Below are 22,539 nucleotides of genomic sequence, written 5' to 3'. Positions count from 1 at the left end.
GCTTCTGATCGGTGGGTCTAGAATGGGACTTGAGGATGTGCATTTCTTTATCAGCTGATCCACAAGGGAAGCCTGAGGGTGTACATTTCTAACAAGTTTCTGGGTGATGCTGTTGTTGCTGGTCCAGGGACCACACTTTGAGAACTACTGTCTTCACAGTGCAGGGAGTGGAGACTTTGGCCTTTGAAAATAAGTGAAACCCAAGATGTGCCCCTTGGAGTAAATTAACATGAAAGCCCCTGCAGCATTACTGAAACATCCTTGTTATATTTCCAAAGTCTAAACAAGAGTCTGCAAACTTTTCCTATAACAGGCCAGACAGCAAATGTTTTCAGCCTTGCAGGCCAGATGATTTCTGTTGCAAGTGATCAATTCTGCCACTACAGCATGAAAGCAGCCTGAGATGGTACAGGAAAGAAGGAGGACTGACCTGGCTATGTTCCAATAAAGCTTTGTTTACAAGATGAGTAATGTGCTGGTTTTGGCCTATAGGCCATAGCTTGCCAACCTTTGAGTAACTAATGTTAAAAATGATTCATATAAGGCAACATCTGTTAGTTTGCCAAGTCCAAGTATGCCTATGATCAATGAGAAACCAACCAAGCTGGAAACCTGTGTCAGCCAAGCACTGACACCTGTATCAGCTGCACATGGTTGGTAGACTACTGCCCACACTGGAAAGTAGGTACTCTTCTTGCAATTCAGCCCCTACAGCCAACTATTTAAAATCCAATGGCTCACCACTTCACTCTAATTCAACAGGGGTTTCACTGAACTGCTGGAAATTATTCATCTGTACTTAATATATTCTCTACTTGGTACTTTGCTAAAAAGTCAATAATAATTGAGTTAGTAGTTAATTCATATTTTGTTGCCGGAAATGACTGGCAACATTCCTGATGATCAGCTCCCAGGTCTCAACTATTTGACATGGTTGGTCATTCCTTCCTCTTGGAAATACATTCTTTGCTTGGTTTCCAAATAGCATTCACCTCTGGTTTCTCTTTCACTTAATAAGCAGTTCCTTCATCTCCTTTGCTTATAGAAGTACTGTCTCAAAGCTCGGTTCGTGGTTCTCTCTGTCTTGTCCTCTCCTCACACACTGTCCTGGTGATCTCATCCACTTACATGGTTTCCCATACCATCAACACATGGACAACTTCCATCTTTATGAATCCAGGCCAAATATCTCCACCGAACTTGAGTTTCACATAACTGTGCTTCTCTTGCAGTCTCCACACATACTATGAAGCATCTCCAATCTGATATGTCCAAGTTAAGCTCCTGATATTGTCTCATCCCCACCATCCCCATCCTCACAGTCTTTTCTACTTGGGAAATGGCAACTCTATTCTTCTAGCTGATCAGCCCACCAAACCTGGAGCCACACCCCATATCCAATCTTATGGTAAATCTTGCCTGCTCTACCTTCAAACTACAGCTCAAATTTGACTACTTACCTCCTCAACTGCTGCCACCCTTAGTCTAAGCCACCCCTAGCTTTTGCCTGGATTATTGTCATTTTGGCTGGCTTTTCTGCTGTCATTCCTGATGCCGATTTGGATGACTCTCAACTCAGCAGGTACAGCAAACATACAAGACACTTCATTCCTTTGCTCAAAACTCTACAAGTTCCATTTGCCACACAGTGATCGTGAAAGTCATAGGTCTTTCTGTCCTCTCTGGCCCTTGTTCCCTCTCTGGCCTCCTTTCCTCTCTTTTATCCATATGACCACACAGGCTTCCTGATGCTCCTCAAATGTGTTGCTCACATTCCCACCTCCATGCCTTTTTATTGCCGATTCCCCGGCTGGAAATGGTTTCCCCTGAGACATCACATGGATTTCTCCCGCACTTCCACTGAGTCTTTACTCAGATGTCTCCTTTTCAGGGAGTCTTCCTCTCATTCTGCTGACAATTGCAGCCCCTTCCCTGAACTCCCCTTTCTGTTTTTTCTGCTTTCTCTCTCTCTCCCCAGCACATTTCACTATGAAATACACTATGTATTTTATTTGTGTTTTTTTTTTGTCACCTTCCACCCAAATGTAAGCTCCATAAGGGCAGGATTGGCACAGACCTCTGGTCTGACCAGGCTGCTGTGAAGTGTGCCTTGGGGAGTTGAGTCTGGGTCGGCAGAGCCCTGGGCATGGGGATATCAACTTCAGCAAAGATGCTGCTGGCTTTCCTCAGCCAGGGAGCATCAGACCCTTCCACCTGGGACCAAGCAGGTTTGGACAGTCGCTGTTATCACTGGTCACCTTGGCTGAGGGAAGTTAAGAGGCTCTTATTCAACTCTCCTGGTATGCCATAAGCATTAGAGAGGAGCGGTAGGGGGAGAGAGAGAGGAGAGTGGGGTGGAGAGGGGAGAGATGAGAAGAAAGAGGGAGAGATGTAGGGGGAGAGAGAGGAAGATGGGGGAGGGAGAGAAAGAGGAAGCAGGAGGGGAGAAGGGTAGAGGCAAGAGGTATGAGGAGAGAGGGGAGAGAGAGGAGAGGGAGAGGGAAGGAGGGAGGTGGAGGGGAGGGAAAGAGAGACAGTGTTGGAGAGACATAATAGATAAAGATTAAATTTACCAAAACTAGATGGAAAGGGGACTTGGATTTATTCAAATTAAGGAAAACTATTATGTGACATTCCCTACATGCCCAGCTTTATGAACAATAATTCATACACCCAACAACAGTTCTTATTATTTGAAAACGGAAATAAATAAATCAACGGAACAAAACAAACTCTGTTCCATGCATACCAAGAAAACAGGATAGAAGGACATACAGGGTGAAGTGAACTTTCCACTTCTTCCCAAACTCCCCCATGACTTCATATTAAATTCTGATGTGCACCAGAGTCAATATTCACTTCCTGTGTTCTCCTTTTGGGTGAAAGAAATGCTGGTAATGAGGAAGGGCTCAGCTCAGATTTGTCTGGTGGCTAGAAAAGCTGATTCTTCAGTCTTCACCCCCCACCCCACTGTTTCAGCAAATGTGCACCTGCCTAATTCCACCAGGATAGGCCAGAGAGCCCCATGTGGGCCCAGAGATGCCAAGGCTCATTAGCCAGCAAGAACTGTTGATTCCTCTGCCTGGGATTTAGGACTTGAGTGTTTGCCTGCAGGGCTGTGGCATGTGGGACTGCACGGCTTGTGAAATCTGGCCTCCTTGCAGAACAGGGACAGCCTGTTCAGTGAGAGTAAGAGTGCTTGTTTGCCTCAGCGACGGATGCCAAAAATACAGAAAAAGCTGCTTGCTTATTTGGCCAAAATGAGGGCATAACATCTCTATTTTTCTCATATTTTTCAGGGGTTAATGATCTTCAGCTACGAGTTTAAGTTAAAAGATTTATTTTATTCTGTTAAAACTTACAACAGCTTTATTACTGACATCTTGGGAGTACTATTTCTAGTCATTTTCCAAGTCTATATGAAATATAGACTTTTATCCACTAGTTTAAATGGCTTGAAATGATCCAAACACTATTTTGAAAGGTGGGTACCAAACACTATTTTGAAAGCTCCTGTGAAGGGGCTTTGAAAGGTCCTATGACAAGTTCTCTAGCCTGATCCATCATTAGTGAATTAAAATCTCAGCCTGCCTTTTTTAAAGACCCCCTAGTGAGACACCTTATTTTCTCCAATTATATCCCACTGTAAAATTGTTAATTATGGCATAAAAGTAATCAGTCAGCACAAGTTTTCCTATCTATTTTATGTTTGTCTAACTTTCTAAAGTTAACTACACATTTCTACTGAATGGTTAATCTAGACTGAAAAGCAGCCAAGGGCAATTATCATTTTAGATAAGTGGGAAAAATCAATACTTATTTCTGCTTCTATGTAAGTGGAAATAATGAAGCCATGTTGGCACTGGTTGCCACAAACATGTATATCCTTAGATTATCTGTATCTACAAGATAGAAATGATTTAACCACAAGCCCGAGTCAACAGAAACACAGTCAAATTTCCAGAATAAATGCTTGTATGCCCATGATAGTTGCAAGTATGCATGATGGTCTCTGCCTGTACACATTTCTATTTATTTATCCTCCCTGAGTTTAGGTATTACTGTTTTATTATGTGTCCTTTCTATACAGCTTGTAGTTTCTAAACATGTCTATTACATTTTTACAACAGGCTGGAAATGAGAGTAAAAAATAAGGCCAGAAAATCAAATATTGATGTTTATAATAATTTATTGATCACCTACCTACCCACATGTGCCAGGCACTGTGCTGCCTTTGGATGATGACAAAGGTGAGGATGACTCAGGCTCTGCTCACAGGGAGCTCACAATCTACAGGTGATGGGGAAGTGGTACACACAAACAACCGCTCTATCAGAGAGGCTGTGCTACAACACAGGTTTATGGAGTGCTGTGGGAACGAGGGCTATGTGAGAAACAGCTGAGTCTAAGACAATCACTTGTGTGTGTGTGAGTGTCTCAGGTTAGGGGATTTCTGATAGGATTTCAGAGAAAAGAAGATTTTCAAGCTGAGATTTAAGAGCGTAGAATTTTGCCAGTAAGCAGAGTTGGGAAATGCTGAATTTCCACAAATGTCAACATGGGACAAAAACACATCCAACAGGGTATGTCATTTAAGAGAAACTGCAAGTAGCTTGCAGTGGGTGGGACATAAGGTCCACAGGCATTAGGAAGGAGAAGAAAGCTAGAAAAACAAATGAAAAGATACGCAAGGTCTTCCAATTAGCAGTGAAAGGAGGGAAAGACAGTTCCATCAAGGTGGTTTATGTTATCATCAGAGGAAGCTGTTAGTTTTGCCAGTAAAAGGAAATGTTGCAGTCAAATATTTGCAACCCAAATCTTTCTAATCTGAAAGGCGATCTCAGCATCCTTTCCTACATGTAGAAGAACCTAGAAGATCTTATTAGAATGGTGGTCAGTTCCCCAGTTCAGACTCATTTGTTGACAGGAACTGTCCCAGTCCCAGAATAGAGAGTTCCAATGGGGAATGAGGTCTTTCCTAAAAAAGACAGTGCTCCTAGCTCAAATTGGAAAATAAGTCAGATAAACAAGACAGACAAATACCGAGAAACAGCTTTCACTAAAATTTGTTCTATTCCTTCAATATTATTCTTTTAGCTCCGAGATTATCTTGATTGACAAAATGACTTCTCATTAAGAAGCATGGCCAACAGTTCAGCATCACAGCTAACTTCTGTCAAGTCATGAAGAGAGGGCAGATGTCTAAACTGTAACTGTCTTCTTCACACAACCTATTCTTTGAAGGGAAAATTCTTTAAAAGGCAAAGAGAACTTCAAACAACATTCAGTTGACAGCATCGAGAAAATGGCAAGTTATTACAGTCCACAGTTAACTGACCATGTATTTTGGATGGTCTTCTACTTGAATGGTTGAGTGTACCAGTAGTAACAACTTTCAGTGATGAGGCTGAACATGTCAGAGCATCCAAGAAAGACAATGAGATGTTCCTGATGTATATGTAAGCTGCTCAGAGGAAGTTTAACATCCTTTTCAGGTCACTTGATTTGAATCCAGGGCTATCAGTCTATAAGAATCTAAATTCACTGCTTCCTACTTTCAGGGCTCCCCAGATGCAGTTCTGCTATAACCTTTTACTTGTTATTTATCTCATGGAATAGTTATGAGCTTAGTGATGGAAAATTCATGTCATGGTTACCCGCAACGCATTGGATGATGGTGCAATGATCAAAAAAGATGCCGGTGATGACAATTGAACGTCCCTTTGCCTTCCCAGCCTCCTTCATATATTCTCAGGCATAGGATGACAAAGGGAAGTCCACGAGTCACATGAAGAAAGACTGTAGCCATGGGCACACGACCAGGAGCTCCTCAATTTGTCTTCACCCCTGCCGCCCATGCCACCACCCCATCCTACTTCTTCCTGATCCTGTTCCTGCCAGTTCCCCTACCATCTTGCCACTAACCACAATCCCTCCACCCAAAAGTTCTGCCAATCCTTAACCCCAACTGAATCAATGTTCAACCCACTCCTGACGGAGATTCCATGTTCAAACAGCTGTTGAGTGAAATCATGACCCCTAAACCCTCCAAGGTAACAACATTTTAGAGAAAAGTCCTTTTGAATGAAATAATGCTTCCTTATATGAGGGCAAAAAGAGCAACAATTTTGGAATCCCATCAGCCTAGGTTTGTACCTGGCTGTGCCACTAAGTGGATAATAAAACAAGGGCTTAACTACCCTGAGATGCCATTTTATCAACTATAAAGAAGGTAGATAATAATTCCTACTTTGAAGGGTTTTTGTGACTATTAAAAGAGATAGTATACATGAAAATGCTAGCACAGTGCCTGGAATATACTAGGACTTCAATAAATGCTCACTTCTCTCTTCTCCATCTTATGTGGTATTATTAGGATGATAAGTAATAGAGAGTAATTAATCTCTGATGTGGTTGGATGTTTTAGAAGAGATAGAGATAAACAGCAGTCACAGGGAGGGATAGTGTTAGGAATTTATAAAGGAAATTATTATTTCTATGGTTAATTTTCTTGGTTGGGGTTTAAGAGGAGATTCATGTTGTCCATTAATTATACTTACCAATTGGGTCTAATTGGCAACTACCCCAAAATGAATAAAACAAGCGGGAGTCAAGAGAGAAAAACGGCAGGCATCCTGTCAAAAAATAAAATCTTTGAAATTTCTACAACCCAACCGTCACATACACATTTTATTAAAGCAGACTGATCGCCCAATTTGTAAATGTACACATGTGATGGCAACTCAGGTTGCATATTCAGATCTATGCACAGCATCAGACAGCACTCTGTACCAGCTATACCACGCCTCATTGCTCCTTCAGCTGAACTGGCCCTTAAAATAAACATCCCCTTTGCTGGATGTATCCTTCATCATTCTGTTTCAGCCTAGGTAACTGCTATAGGAGTTAAAGGGTTAAATGAGTCACTCCATGTTAAGTGCCTATTACAATACTTAGCACTCAGTAAATCCTCAAGAAATGTTTGTTGTTGTTATACTAATTATACTAATAATATGTCTTCTGAGACCAAACAAGAAATGGATTCCTCCCACCCTCCTTTAAAAAGTCTTATTAATTTCTAGAAATGTGTCTTATTCTCACAAATTAGCTACTTTTGACCTAAAAGAAGTACTTTTTTTTAGAGGCCAATGTACTTATTTTCTTTTAAAGGGGAACTGAAACCAACGCCAATGTGTCACTCAACATACCTAACATTATTTACTGAAGAGAGCCCCACATTTCCGTCTCTTCTTTTTTTATCAGCCAAGAAAACGATCAGTTAGATAGAGTCATTTATTTCTATGTCTATCTGTCATATAGATTATTTATCTCCATCATCTATCTATCTTCAAGAGAAGTTGAAGACATTTCATTATAATAGGTTTCCTACCAATTTGGCTATTCTACCTATACTAGATAAATTTAGTGGTGAGTCATGTCTCTGGAATGGTAACTTATTAACAAGCTAGTTAAAGGCTAGATGCCTCAGGCAGGATCTCATTTCAAATCTAGGCCTCAGGAGAATCTGCCTCTGCCCCCTTTTGCTCCTTCCCTAAAACAGCATTTACAGAGGGGCCCAGATCCTCAAGTGAGATCTTCCAGACTTAGTTTCCTTGGATCAACTTAGGTTTCTAGAGAGCGCGCCAGTTGTTGTTGGTTGGGCAGGGAGTAACTGATTGGTGAGAGGCATAGATGGGTCCCATCCCACTTTTCAGGGAACATTATTTGGTAATTCCTCAGTGCCTGTAACTTGGCAGAATAGTCTTTTCATAGCAATATTCCTTGAAGCACAAAATATAAGGGTTGGCTGTTCTGGATTCTCAATAGGTTGCAAAATAATAAACTAAGAGTAACTAATGTATGTTTTCCAAAGACAGCGCTAAGTCATGTCCGACTCTTGTGACTCCATCAACTGTAGTCTGCCAGGCTCCTCTGTCCATGGGATTTTCCAGGCAAGAATGAATACTGGAGTGGGTTGCCACTTCCTTCTACAGGGGAACTTCCCAACCCAGGAATTGAACCCCTAAATTTACTAATCAGCACATTCCTGAGAACAGAAATTCAGCTTGGGAGCACATACCTCCCAAGGCCGCTCTACTACTCACTGAATGCAACAATTAGACCACTTGCTAAATACTATGAGCAAAACCTCAAAGAGTTGATGACACAAATCCTCCTGGAAATTTAACACAAAAGCACTTGTTTAAGGAACCCAGCACAAAATTGGCTTAGCTGCATCTTCCTGCAGACTGAACAGCACACTGGTATTTTTAGTTTCTTTCTTTTTTTCCCTCCACAGTTACCAAGCCCTAATGAACAAAAGTTAAATGACATTTTAGTGCAGATCAACCAGATTTGTTGCATGGCTAAAAATGGAAATGTCTGAACATCTGCTGTCAGTTGACTGTGATTCCAATTCTCTTGATACTTCCTTGTTTACCCTTCAGGATGCAGTGGAGAAATGGTCTCAAGGGGAAAAATGGGAGAATAAAGGGCTAAGGATTTTGCATCAAATAAGGTTGATATCCCAAATGCCCTGCTTTTATTCCTTCCTCTGGTGGCTGGAGAACCTTTTCTTATTTGAGGTCTCCTGGTGCTTTGTTAAAAAGAATAAGAGAAGTAGCTCCCAAACTAAGGGGGTAACAATGCTGAGCAAAGAGTACCAGATTTGAAGTTTGGAGTCCTGAATTCAGGTAAAAGTTGTGCCAGTTAATTCACTGTATGAATTTATGTAGGACACATGATTGACCTTTTCCAAGTGAGCTTTCCTATCTGGGAAATGAACGCAATGAACTAGATGAAATATATATGTATATATAATATCTATGATAATTTACAGTTATCAAATATAGAATATGAATATATGAACAGCTCTGCTTCTGCCCCATCTAATCTATGCATACATAAGTCCTATTTATCATATTATATGATATTGTATCTTGACAACATTCTATTAAGAAGCGTCAATAAAAGGGAAACAATGAAACATCCATATCTTATCCTTATGATTTTGATGATCATATTTCCTAAAAAACAAACTAAAGCTAGTTCACATATAAACCTTATATTTGCAGCTGAAATTTTGCTTATGAAGGTAGGGAAAACAATTTAATGAAAGTAAAATAAATGTAAGTGGACTCATGCTATGCACTACCTTTCTAAATATTGAAAGCTTTCACCTGCATGGTGCTTGCATTCTGTTACCCTGATTCCATCTATCAAAATCTTCCCTGATCACTCCCCCTCCACAAACATTCCATCAGAAGCTTTTGGTCTGAATTCCTGTTGTATTTCATATCATTCAAGGGCATTTAACACCTGCTGCTGTTCAATGCAGCCCTTTCATACTGAGAAGACATGGAGCACAACAGTTGAGGCGTGGATGCAGGCAGACTTCTTGGATCTGCCACTTACTCACAGTCCGACTTTGGGGGCTATTACTTGTCCTTTCTTTGCCTCAGTTTTTCTTTTGGCCAATGGGAATAATAATAGTACTTATTTCATAGGGTTGTTATAAGGATTAAATCAGTTATTTCTTGTAAAATTTTTAGAATAGCACTTGATAGCTAGCTATTGTTAACTTAATTGCAAAACTCTTCTTCAAGTGCACTGCTGCAGCTGCTGCTGCTGCTAAGTCACTTGAGTCGTGTCCGACACTGTGCGACCCCATAGACTGCAGCCCACCAGGATCCCCTGTCCCTGGGATTCTCCAAGAAAGAACACTGGAGTGGGTTGCCATTTCCTTCAATGCATGAAAGTGAAAAGTGAAAGTAAAGTCGCTCAGTCATGTCCGAATCTCAGCGACCCCATGGACTGCAGCCCACCAGGCTCCTCCGTCGATGGGATTTTCCAGGCAAGAGTATTGGAGTGGGGTGCCATTGTCTTCTCCATTCGAGTGCACGGTTATGTCTTATTTATCTAGCCACCTCTACAGTGTGTTGTATATTGAAGATACACAAGTAAATATTGGTAGAGTGACAGAAGAACTATCAAGGGGAAATTAAGAAAGAGTGATCACTATTTATTTTAGGCGACAGATTTTTTGAGTTCTCCTTCTTGCCACATTTTGAAAAGCTGAAGAACTTTTGACATGTATTTTGTCTCCATACAAAACATCTTAAGAGCATAGTGGAGTCAGGAATATAGTGGGAGCCTTTTTTTCTAGTGTGAGCATTACGGACAATATTCAGAATGAAACGGCTTTTGACTGAGTTGAGTGTGGACCTGCTCCATCATAGGGAGTAGGACCCAGGAAGAGGGGAGCTGGACTATAGGGTGCCCAAGAGCGTAGTAAAAGGAAAATGCACAATTTAGCCCTATAAAATTGTGCTCACAGTAGAGATATAAAAGTAGGGTATTTCCAGTAGCCCCATCACACTAGGATATCTGGTTATGGCTAGGGACTGGGAATAAATTTAGGCTATTTTGTCATTTACCAAATCTAAACAGGGAAGATAATTTTGGTTCTGATTTCAGCTACCCTCAAATATAAGCATCAAACCTGTTACATATAATTAAGAAAATGTAAATGTGCTTATAAGCACAGTTATACTGTTGTTCAGTAGGCTTTCACTTGAGAAAAAGAACATAAAACTACCACTGGATATATTTCCATATGAGCCCAGAGAGAAGTATTACATTATTCATAATAACTTCAAAGCACTTCACTGTATGTCTACATGTAATCTGCCTGTGTGCTCCGTCACTCAACTCAGTTGTGCCCAACTCTTTGCAACTCCATGGGCTCTGTCCAAGGGATTTTTCCCAGCAAGATTAGTGGTGTGTGTTGAATTTAATTGGTCATTTATTGGTGAATCTTTGAATTATTTCCATTTTTATTACTATAAACAATATGGCAATAAATATGCATAAAATAAATTCCTAGAAGTGTACACCTGTGGTGGATTCATGTCAATGTATGGCAAAACCAATACAGTATTGTAAAGGAAAATAAAGTAAAAATAAAAACTTATTTTAAAAAAAGCATATGTACATTAAAATTTAACAGGGTAGCCAAATTATCTTCCAAATAAGGTTGCCCATATTTGTCCACCCTCCCATACAGATTTCCACACATACTTATTGACACCAGATAATTTTAACTTTGGTTTTTGTCCATGTTGATAGGTTAGAAAGCATTTCATTGTTGGCTTGGCTTTCATTTCGTTAATTTTAAGTGGAGTTGAGCACTCCACACACCCCCTCCCTGCCCCTCAATTATCCTGTTAATATATTTTGCCCTTTGTCTTACAGGATTTTCCTTTTGGCTTTGTAGATGCCCTTTGCTTATTATGTAAATGAGCTCTTTGTCATGGATGCAAATATTTTCTTTTTTCCATTTATTTTTTGAATTTATTTATACTATTTTCTTGATAAAGGTGAAAGAGGAGAGTGAAAAAGCTGGTTTAAAACTCAATCAAAAAGCGAAGATCATGGCATCCTGTCCAATTATTTCATGGCAAACAGATGGGGAAACAATGGAAATATATGACTTTATTCTCTTGGGCTCCAAAATCACTGCAGATGGTGACTGCAGCCATGAAATTAAAAGATGCTTGCTCTTTGGGAAAAAAGCTATGACAAACCTAGACAGTGTATTCAAAAGCAGAGACATTACTTTGCCAACAAAGGTCTGTATAGTCAAAGCTATTGTTTTTCCAGTAGTCATGCATGAATGTGAGAGTTGGATCATAAAGAAGGCTGAATGCCAAAGAATTGATGCTTTTGAACTGTGGTGTTGGAGAAGACTCTTAAGAGTCCCTTGGACTGCAAGGAGATCAAATCAGTCAATCCTAACGGAGATCAGTCCTGAATATTTGTTGGAAGGACTGACACTGAAGCTGAAACTCCAAAACTTTGGCCACCTGATGTGAAGAATTGACTCATTGGAAAAGACCTTGATGCTGGGAAAGATTGAAGGCAGGAGGAAAAGGGGATGACAGAGGATGAGATGGTTGGATGGCATCACTGACTCAATGGACATGAGTTTGAGCAAGCTCCAGGAAATGGTGAAGGAGAAGGAAGCCTGGTGTGCCGCAGTCCATGGGATTGCAAAGAGTCGGACATGACTGAGCAATGGAACAACAACTACATACTAATTTCTAATGGAGCTTCTAAACATTGAATCTATTTTCTACAGAAACAGTCTGTCTGAATGAAAAACTCACAATAGCTCTGAATTTGGTATTAGAAACAGATGAGGGAAAAAGATACTAGGCAAAGTACAAAAATAGGCCAAGAAACCATTCAATACAAAGAGTATCTACAGAGGAAAGGTAAGGTCTATTTTCAAAGTGCTGGCCTATGGTTTTATTAAATAGATCCTCCTAGGTTTATTCACTTAACAAGACAGAAAAGAAACCCCAGCTATTTTAGTTTTATCTTTTTAGTTTTATGAATAAAAACTAACATCAAAAGAAAAGCTAACTAGGGTTGGATCAGTAATGACACATGTATTTCAGTCTCTAAAACAAGGTGACCATTTACCATTTGTTAAGCAAAGTTCTACTAATTAATTTTTTTATAACTGTCAGGGTCAGCAAATATCTTAATTATATATTTTCAGGCATTCAGGTTTTAAGAGCCTTTCAGTTATATTTTGCCAAACAGCTAGTTATCACTTAGGGTTTATAAAATGTAGGAATGTCAAATTGGATAACTGGAACAAGCAAGCTTTAAATCCCACACAAATGCATCTGCTTTTCAGATCTTGTCAAACATTTTCTCAACGAGTGAGAAGATAGGTTGCTCTTATTCCTTAAGAAGGATTTTTCATCCTTTTTCCCCCAACTAGGCCAAGACTCAGTTACAACCTTTCCTCCTCAGGAATGATCTGAGGGGTGACCAATATCCATTCTACTGCCTGTTACCAAGAGTATAATCCTGTGTAGGTCACATGAAAATTATTTCTCAGGTTTTATCTTTAAAATATTAAACACAACATCATAGAAACACAGAACAGAATCTGTTCTATTTATTTTCAATACTTAGGCATTTAAAAGTTAGAAATGATGTGCAAAATATATGTGGCTACAGATCTATTATGGAATGTATATAAATTATACCAGCACAGCCTGTGCAATCAGTTGGAGGCTAAGAGGATCTGTTTGGGTTAACCCAAAAAGTTAATTAAATCAATATAGTCTAAAATAATGTATATAATTTTAGATGGTATATCTCAATCCAATTTCAAGGGGAAATTACAACCTCCAGAGCCAGTACAAAACTTTTCAACTATATATCACCAAGAAACACACAGGTGAAGAGTGAAAGGGCACACGATGAAGCATATAATACAGATGTTATTTATAGACAAAGCTCCTCAATGAACACACTGAAACATATAGGTGTATCTTACTTATGAATGGCAGGTAAGCTTTACCTCGTGCCAACTCCAGCCGATTCTTAATAATGATATGAAATGCTATGCTGGAAAGGTGTGGCAAAAACTACTGACTGTACTCTGATATCTATTCTCTTCCTTCATAGTGATAGAATTTTAGCTGTTTGCCTAAGATACAGTTTTGAATCCACTTTTTGCCAGATGTGAACATAGAATGTAAGCCAAAATCCTGTATATGACCTCCTCATTGTGCCTTTAAGGGGAAGGGTTACGACTTTTTCCTGATTCCTTCTGACCAGAATCTAGATGCGGTAGTGTGTTCCCACAAACCATGAAAATAGGGATGTATGGAGCGAACAAAAAGAGAAGATATCTGAGTACTCAGCACTGTGAGGGTACTACATCAGACTGGACTCATGTTCAGAATAACACATGTATAAGGAACAAACTTCTGTCTTATTGAGGCATCCATTGTTTTGAGTCATTGTTACAGCAGCAGAACCTATGTCTTCATGAATGTGAAATGGTCCTAGCTGTATCAAGGCTCAGTGGGAAAAATGTCTCATTAGGTTTGCAGTGTCAATCATGGGTGAGGGACATGATGGTTCCATGCTAATTCCAACTTCTTACTGTATTTCTATCCAACCTACTACACAATGGAAAACCGTCCAAGGAAACTCTGACGTAATTCACACCTTTGCCTTCTGCCTCCGTCTCTGTTATTGTTGACACTTAGGCCTGGTCTTTTGTGTTGCATCAATACAATGAGACTCACTTAACAGTCATAATAAGAATAAATAATATATGTAGTATTTATGATATAAATTATTTATTTATATATAAATGACTAAAATCTTTTAAAATAGCTACCCAGGAAACTATCTGCTTATTTCAATAATGCTGCTTTTGCTAAAATATTTCTGGAGTTTTTTGGAAATTGTAAGTTTGCACATTTCTTATAAAATATGAATGAGTCAAAATCACTTAAATGTATTTAATGCCAAATCAACAACTCTTTACTGAGCTCTTACTATGCATAATATCATGCCAGTTCTGGCGTCAGAGAGGTTCGTAAATATTAAGGATGTCAATAATATTCTTTAGATGATCTATGTCAAATTTCCAGGGTAAGTCATCTTCATAATTTAACAAGATGAAAATACTAATACATATAAGAGATCTATAGCCAACTCACTGGAAAAGACCCTGATGCTGGGAAGTATTGAGGGTAAGAGGAGAAGGGGGTGACAGAGGATGAGATGGTTGGATGGCATCACTGACTCAAAGGACATGAGTCTGAGCAAACTCAGCGAGATAGTGAAGGACAGGGAAGCCTGGCGTGTTGCAATGGGGTCGCAAACAGTCAGAAATGACTTAAGGACTTATAAGTTTAGTCCAGGGAAATCAGAGACATAAAAAGCACTACTTTTTAGCATTTTATGTCATGATTTTATTCATTCACTCAAGGCTTATATTACTGCTCTGTGTCTTTATTTCCAAAATAATTCCCAGCAATTTATAGATTAAATTTAGAGGTCTCTTTGTATTCAGTTTTAAACTCTTTATTCTCTTAGGACCTTGGTGCATCAAAATATTCCCTTGGCAATGAATTCTAGTGAGTAGGCTATTCAAGGGCCTGCAAGTAAAGCAACCACATTTCTGGGCCTCTGTCTCTGTCCCCAAGTCAGCTAATAACTGTGGATTCTAGGATTTCTCTGAACACCAAGGACTCTGACAGGACAGCCCCTAGCATTGAGCACATTTCTGGAGTCACTGAGCCTGAAACATACAAAGCAGTGGTGCTAAGAGAGGGTGTTGCTGAACTAGAAATTCTGATTCACTTTGTGAGTCAGTTCTGCTGGTAAGCAGGTTGGTATGTCTGTTCAAACGAAAAACAGCTTCCTTAGAGCCATTATGGCAAAGACGTCAATTCAGGTCCATTTACAGTTTTCAAATACACTGAGAGCTCTAACACAGATGATGACTTTGGTCTTCATCCAGAAAAGAATAGATTCAGAGCAGGTGAAATTGAATAAAAGAGAGCTTCCCAATAGCAAGGGATGTTAGGATCTGAAGGACAGGCCAGGGCTGGCACCCAGCCTCTGCTGTGGATAGAGTATACTAAAGTCTTCACAGAATGTTAAATATTTTAAATCTCACCACTGGCTCCTTATTGCTGCTTCTTCTACAAGTCTTTAGAATAGGACAGAGTATTTTGGATGTCTGTGACCCTGCTGAATTAGGTGCTGGGTACTAGAGAGATTTTGAAAAAGAAAAGAAACTCAAGGAAATATACTAAGAGTAGTATTTTCTAAGAGATGTGATTGGCATTTGGTCCAGGTAATTCTTCATGTGAAATTGTCCTGTAGGAGAATATTAACATTTCTGCCTCCTCCTTTGTGTCTTTTGGGAGTGCCAGAAATTGTCAACCACATCCCTCCGATATTTTAAAATACCTCCTCTGGGAGGCAGTGTCACCTTAGTTGAAAACTACTATGGCCATGTGTAAGAATTATCACCATGAAATGCTGGTAAAGGAATAAGAATATAGTTGTGAGTACTTTTTCTGATTATGGAAATCTCACAGAAATAAAATGCTTTAAATTGATGAGTGTCATATCATGGAGGTGACCTTTTTAAAATAAACTCTCCTGGAACCTGTAGGACTTTACCAGCTTGGTTGAATCACTGTGTGATTAGCCTGTTCATGGTTCTCCTGTACCAAACAACTCAGTGGAAAGCGAGACATCTGTTCCCATTATAAAGCAGAACTATGACATTCTGTGCTACTGGGTGACATTATTATTGTCATTATTTTTGTTAGTTTGTGTAAGACAGAATCACACATAAATAGGTATATTAGCCAAGGGACTGCATAACAAAACATCTGTTTTTTTTTTTTTTCCCAGAGAATTCTAAATAGTAAAATCCTCAAATACCAAATTTGATTGTGCTTTATGAATTCTGTGATCATTTCTGCTACTTGTTTACTTAGAACTGCCAAGCCCATTTTAATCTGCTGCTTTAGACAAAAGTATTCCTCGTGGCTTCATTAGATGAGGCTATGCTCAAATGTCAGTTGTTACTCTGGGGCAAAGAAAATGCAGAACATCAAATTCTCTTTCAAGAAAACCCTGACGGTAGCAAAAACACCAGTTACAAAAATCTGAACCTACCCAGACAACCCCATTCATTAATGGTGCAGAGCAGGTATAGCACAACACCTGCCAGGGGAACAGCGTCCCCTTAGACTGCACTTACTCTGATGTAGATTCACTTTATCATATGAAGAGGACAAAGTGGGAAAAGTCTAGTCTCATAATGAAATCTCCTACAAATTTATTGTCCACAGTGTAATTAGATACGTAATCTGAATGAAACTGCATTCAGCCGAACCTAAAATAAAATTCAAACAAAAGTAGTAACACTTTATCAACCAGAGAACAAAGAGAACTACATTTCTGTCCTCTTCCTCCAATCTTTTAAAATCAAATGGTAAATTATAAGCAGGAAATCTGATATTGGTCCAAATCGAAACTTTATATACAAATCCAAACTTATATATTCTGAATCAAGTCACATTTAGCCCAAATCCTAACACCTCCACCAAATAAGAGTTCTCAGCAAACTTAACTGACATTCATAATGATTGCTCCAGGACACTAGAATAGCTTTACTCTCTAAAGAAACATTAAATTTTCTCCATTATATTCTTTATTCAGGAAAGAGGAACAACTACAGTTTAGAATATATTTTCAACAATATTGAAAAAAAAAGTCTTCTATTTATTGCTGCAACAAACAAGACTTTAAATGTATTCTTTAAGAAGTTATTAGAGTCTTGCTAATACGTTTCAGAATATAATTTTGAGCCTCATTTTTTTCTTTGGGCCCTTTATGTAATTCCAGGGATACATGGCTTCTCCCTAATGAGCAGAGCTAGGTTTGATTTGTGGTAAAGATGTTCTGCCAGACACTCTAGACTCTGATGGGCTTTGAATGTAGATCTGGGTCTCAGGTTGGACCCTATGGCAGCCCATCAGGATATACCAACACAGAACATGGTTTCCCACGGGGAGCTGCTGTTCGTGTCACCAAGATGTCAGGAAGGTAATCAATGTTTCTGAATTGCCACATGCTAGACTCCTTTCCCGTGTTGACTCGTTTAATCACCACACTGTGGAAAATTATTATCCCTGATTCACAGACACAGAAACAAAGTCTGAGAGAAATCCAGTAATTTGCCTAAGGTCACAGAGCCATGAAGATCTGAACCCCTTGTCTCCCTGCTACTCTCAGCTTATACTACTGGCAATATAAAGACTTCCTTTATTTCCAAAAGCTATATTCTTCCCTTCAAACACTTCAAAGAAAACCACAGCTGCTGGGGATTTTTCTAATCTTTCTTTTTAAGAATTGCAAGGTAATACTTGTTTAAATTTAGTCCCCAAATTTGGGACTAAAAAATGATTATCAAAATTTTAGATGGATTTTAGCACGTGATAATGTATCGATAGTTTTTAATTTTTATTTTTTGAAAGAATTGTTACAGGATTCTTAGATCAATATTTTCCATTATATTGCTACTGAGTTAAGGAAATACTTAAAAAAAAATCTACCTTATATGTGGCCAACATAAGTTAAAGAAATGTTTTGGTACTGAAATATTTATGGATGAAATGATATACTGTTTGGATTTCTTTCAAACTTATCCAGAGAAAGAGGTAGGTGGTTATATACATAAAGAAAACAAGATAGGCTATGGGCTGATAAATGTGGAATGTGGATGATAGTTTATGAGGGGTTATTATAATATTCTCTCTCTTTTTTTGGGGGGGAATTTTTAACAGTAAAAATGTATGTAGAAAATATGCTTGGGATTTTAAAGTCTCATCAGGTTACTTATATGTTACTTTATGGAGCTGTCCCTTGGTATTCGGTCTTTCAGTTAACATGTGTTTATTGAATAGCTACTATATTCCCCGCATTGTGCTAATTTGATTCAACTTAAATGAATATGTGAACAACAATAAAATAAATATGAGGGATTGTTTATGATGAATGCTTTTTATTCAAAAGTCTGAAATTAACATAATGCTTGGGAATACTAACTGAAGATGTGGGTCATCTTTGAGAATTCTCTTAATCACTTCTCTGCACCGTATTCTGATCTTTTAGATGAATGATTTTCTGATGTCATGAATGGGCAAAGATATGGGTGAGGAAGTACGGCTTTCATTCAGATACTGAAAATACTCCTGGGCTATAGAGAGTCGGCGGAGAAGGCAATGGCACCCCACTCCAGTACTCTTGCCTGGAAAATTCCATGGATGGAGGAGCCTGGTAGGCTGCAGTCCATGGGGTCGTTAAGAGTTGGACACGACTGAGTGGCTTCACTTTGACTTTTCATTTTCATGCATTGGAGAAGGAAATGGCAACCCACTCCAGTGTTCTTGCCTGGAGAATCCCAGGGACGGGGGAGCCTGGTTGGCTGCCGTCTATGGGGTCACACAGAGTCGGACACGACTGAAGTGACTTAGCAGCAGCAGCAGCAGCAGCATGGGTATATAGAGTCCATACAGCCTCACTCCCTTGATTCTCTTTTCCTCTTTTCTACTTGCTTAGCAAAATCCCAACAGGCTCTCAGTCTAACTCTATGCTTACTTTCCTACTCAAGCTGAACATCCCTGGGAAAAAAACATACAACAATGATGATCCCTACCTCTGTAAAACTATGACTACAAATACCAAGTGGGCAATTCTGCATTTCCCTAGTCGGCTCACTCTCTGGGCCTCTACAATTTTCTCTTTTTTTCTCCATAATCTTCTGTACTCCTTGCCCTTTCACACTCTTAGCCAATGATCTCCTGAATTATTTTCTTTAGATACAGAAGGCATATATAGAGAACTACCAATCTTCCCAGCAGAAAATGTTCCATCCCATCCACATCTATGCCCATAATCTCTGCCTTCACTCTGTCTACCCAGGATGCAACCCCCCTGTCCTATCCAGGGCCACATTTTTCATTTGTGCACTGAATCTCATCATCTCCCTCCTTCTCAAGGACTTTGTCTCAGCTCCCTTGAGTCTGGTTTTCAACTCCCTTTTCTTTCTGTAAAAACTTACTCATTAGGGGCTCCCAGTAGCCCTGTTCTTTAAGAAGACACTGGCGTCTGTAAGGATGACTGTGCATTAACCTTGATGTGTCTATTCTTTCTCCTGAATACTCAATTTATAGCAACTCTTCTTGAGCTCTACCTTCAAAATATATCTTAGGACCAATATTGTATGATTCTACATGTATGTGGTATCTAGAACAGGCAAATTCATAAAGATATAAAGTTGAATCATGGTTAGCAGGGACTGAAGAGAGAGAATAAAGAGGAGTCAGTGTTTAATGCATATAGAGCTTCAGTTTAGAATGATGAAAAGTTCTGAGGATAGATGGTGGTGATGATTATACAACAATGTAAATGTGTTTCACACAGTGAACTATATACTTAAAAATATTAAAATAGTAAATTTTATGTATATTTTACCACATATGCATATATTTGAATCTACTGCTTTTTACTACTTGTTTTACTACCATCCTAATTTGAAATACTGTCATCTCTCACCTGCATTATGATAACAGTCTACTGAAACATCTACCTGCCTTTAATCTTGCCCCCATGTCAGTCAGATCTCTACATACAACAGCAGAGTGATGTTTTAAACCATTAGGGAGATGCTGTAACTTGCCAGATCAAAACTCTATTAGAATAAACTCCAACTCTAAGATCGAGCTTGTCATCAAAGACCTGGGTCTTTGTTCTTGCTTTCACTCTTCCCAGAATGCTCTTCTCAGAGCTGGCTCCCTCACTTCATTCAATTTTTTGCTTACACATTACACCATCTTAGAGGCCATTCCTGATCACCTAATCTAAACTTTCCTCCTGACACACATATGCGCATGCATGCAGGAACATGTACTCATGAGAAACACATATATACCTTCCTCTGTTTTATTTTTCTTAATGGCTTTCTTACTACATGTATTTGCCTATTTATTTATTAATTTGTTTGCCCCTCTTGACTTGGCTCAATGAATTATCTACTGCTGCTTTTCTGGACCTTAATCATGCCTGGTACATAATAAGAGTTCAAGAAACATTTGTTTTCTAAAGGCATGATGGGGAAAGCTTTGCACATTAAATCTGAAGTTTAGAAAACTGCAAATGAAAGTGTGCTCTTCAGCCACTCACATCCAGAAAGATTCTCCTTTCAAAACAAAGAAGTCCTTCAGTAACCAATGACAACACTTCAGGAAGTACTGCTGACAGCAGGAATGAGTGGGGGAGGGGAGAGCTGAGATAATGAATGCCAGAGCGCGGAGAGAAGCCTCAGATGCTGGTGCTTGTAGTGTGTCATCATTCATAGTTGTCATGTTGATGAGAAAGGGCTTAAAAGTCTCTTGAGAAAGATTTACTTAATGGTTAAGGAAAATATTCTGCAGAAGATTGTCATTTATGTGAGAAAATAGACTCGTGGAAAGATTCCTGTGGTATGTAGGTCACCCCTAAGTAATGAGGAGGAATGATACCTTAATCAGGAAAATGCTGAGTGTGTTCAGACATCCTTGGAGTCATCCTAGGCATAAAAGGTGGTGATAGTATTACTCTGGTATCTTGGTGGAGGGTCTCATCTTCAGGAGGCTAAATTAGGGCTTCCTAAATTTGAGTTCTCCTGTTGTATTAAAGATTTCTTAAACTTTCGAAGAAGGAAATTAAGATGTAATTCTTAGAATAGTTATATAATACAAATTTATTTTTAATAAGAAGCAAACTATTGTTAATTATAAAGAAAAAGAGAGTGTTCAGATTAGAGAGCAGAATTGCATTAACAGTTTATATTCTTACTTCTGCTGTTTCCTATTTTAAATAGGTCAACTTTTCCCCCTTATTTCTCAGTCAGTCCTCTTCTGGAGACTTCCGGGTTCTTAGTGGGCACTTTGCTTTGCTGCTAACTGAATGGACAGCTCAAGGTCTTTCTTTACTTCCAGAAGTCTTACTCCTTAAGCTCTGAGGTCCTTGTTGTTCCTTCCTTGTTTTGTGGGGTAAATGCAGTGAAAAGGGAAGTAGAGCTAATGACTCATGAGTCTGATATGGAGGGTGATGTACAATCTGTGTTTGTCTGAGACAGAGCGGGCCCCGGGACATGGAACTTTCAACGATAAATCTAAGAAAGTCCCTGGAAAACTGAATAAGTTGGCCATCCTCCCACTATCAAGTTCAGGGATAGAACTGGTAGAAGAGCTAACTCATAGCATCATTCACTACAACTTGTGGCACATTCTTGGTCCTGAGCCTTTTAACTTCTTGTGACTTTAGGGATCTCCTCTGGGCATCTTTAACCCTCTTTTTCTCATTGAACTATTTGCATTGAATGGAAGCCTATGGATTTCTTAAAGCCTCAAATACAGTCCCCAAAACAAGGAGGAAAATTATGTTTATAAATTATGATGAATGAAATGACTACTTGCCTCTCCCTACCCCCATTCTGTTCCAGCGACTATCATTTAGCCTAACCAAGGGGCTCGGCCTCTACCCCAGATCTGAGGTCCAGTCTTATTTGTGGACTTGAAGCCTTTCAGGAGTCTCAAGCCAGCTTCTCTGACCTGTCTTTCAGCTTGGAAGCTGGATCTGTGCTTATTCCCTCCTTTGTGGCCTAGACCCCTGATGGGGGTCTTGTCAGCATGTGTGCATGTCACTACCTGCCTCGATACGCTTGCAAGGGTCTAGTGTCACATGAATGGCATGAGGCATGCACCTGGTGTCCTGGCTTCTCCAGAATCCCTGACGCCACAAGCCTTGGCCTGCTCTCCAACTCTCTGCTGGGCTCTGCTCCTTATGGAGGCCCAGCCACGGCCCACAAACCTCCTCTGCAGGGCCATCCCTGCAGATAGCACCTCTGGGAGCTTTGGAGAAAGGTGCACCTCCAAATTAAAAAAGGGTACCTTCTCTGGAATGGCCAAGTAGAAAAGAGTATCTTTCCTCAGGCAGCCGATAAGGTACAGCGTTTGGCACACACAGCCCTGGCTAGGTTTTAGCTCCTGCTGGCACCTCCCATAGTTAAGAATACAATTTACACAACTACATGCCTAGCTCTCTTCACAACACTAATGAATATATCTGGCCCAGCTGCCATCAGGACCT

The 22,539-nt window shown here is 39.5% G+C and overlaps 1 protein-coding gene across 2 annotated transcripts in view; it reads right to left on the bottom strand.

Annotated features, from left to right (window-relative positions):
* TRPM3 (transient receptor potential cation channel subfamily M member 3) overlaps nt 1-22,539 on the bottom strand; it is a 596,910-nt gene that overhangs the window by 233,972 nt on the left and 340,399 nt on the right. The window contains exon 7 of one of the 2 annotated variants that reach the window (XM_069574093.1): nt 6,561-6,635. The exons of the other annotated variant lie outside the window; for it this stretch is intronic. Coding sequence (XP_069430194.1) covers nt 6,561-6,635 — 75 coding nt within the window. The remainder of the gene's footprint in view (nt 1-6,560; nt 6,636-22,539) is intronic. 2 annotated transcript variants of the gene reach the window in all.

Source organism: Ovis canadensis, chromosome 2 (assembly GCF_042477335.2).
Source record: "Ovis canadensis isolate MfBH-ARS-UI-01 breed Bighorn chromosome 2, ARS-UI_OviCan_v2, whole genome shotgun sequence".
NCBI classification, from domain to species: domain Eukaryota; kingdom Metazoa; phylum Chordata; class Mammalia; order Artiodactyla; family Bovidae; genus Ovis; species Ovis canadensis.
Note: the sequence above shows the minus strand (reverse complement) of the source record. Positions and strands in the feature narration are given on the sequence as shown.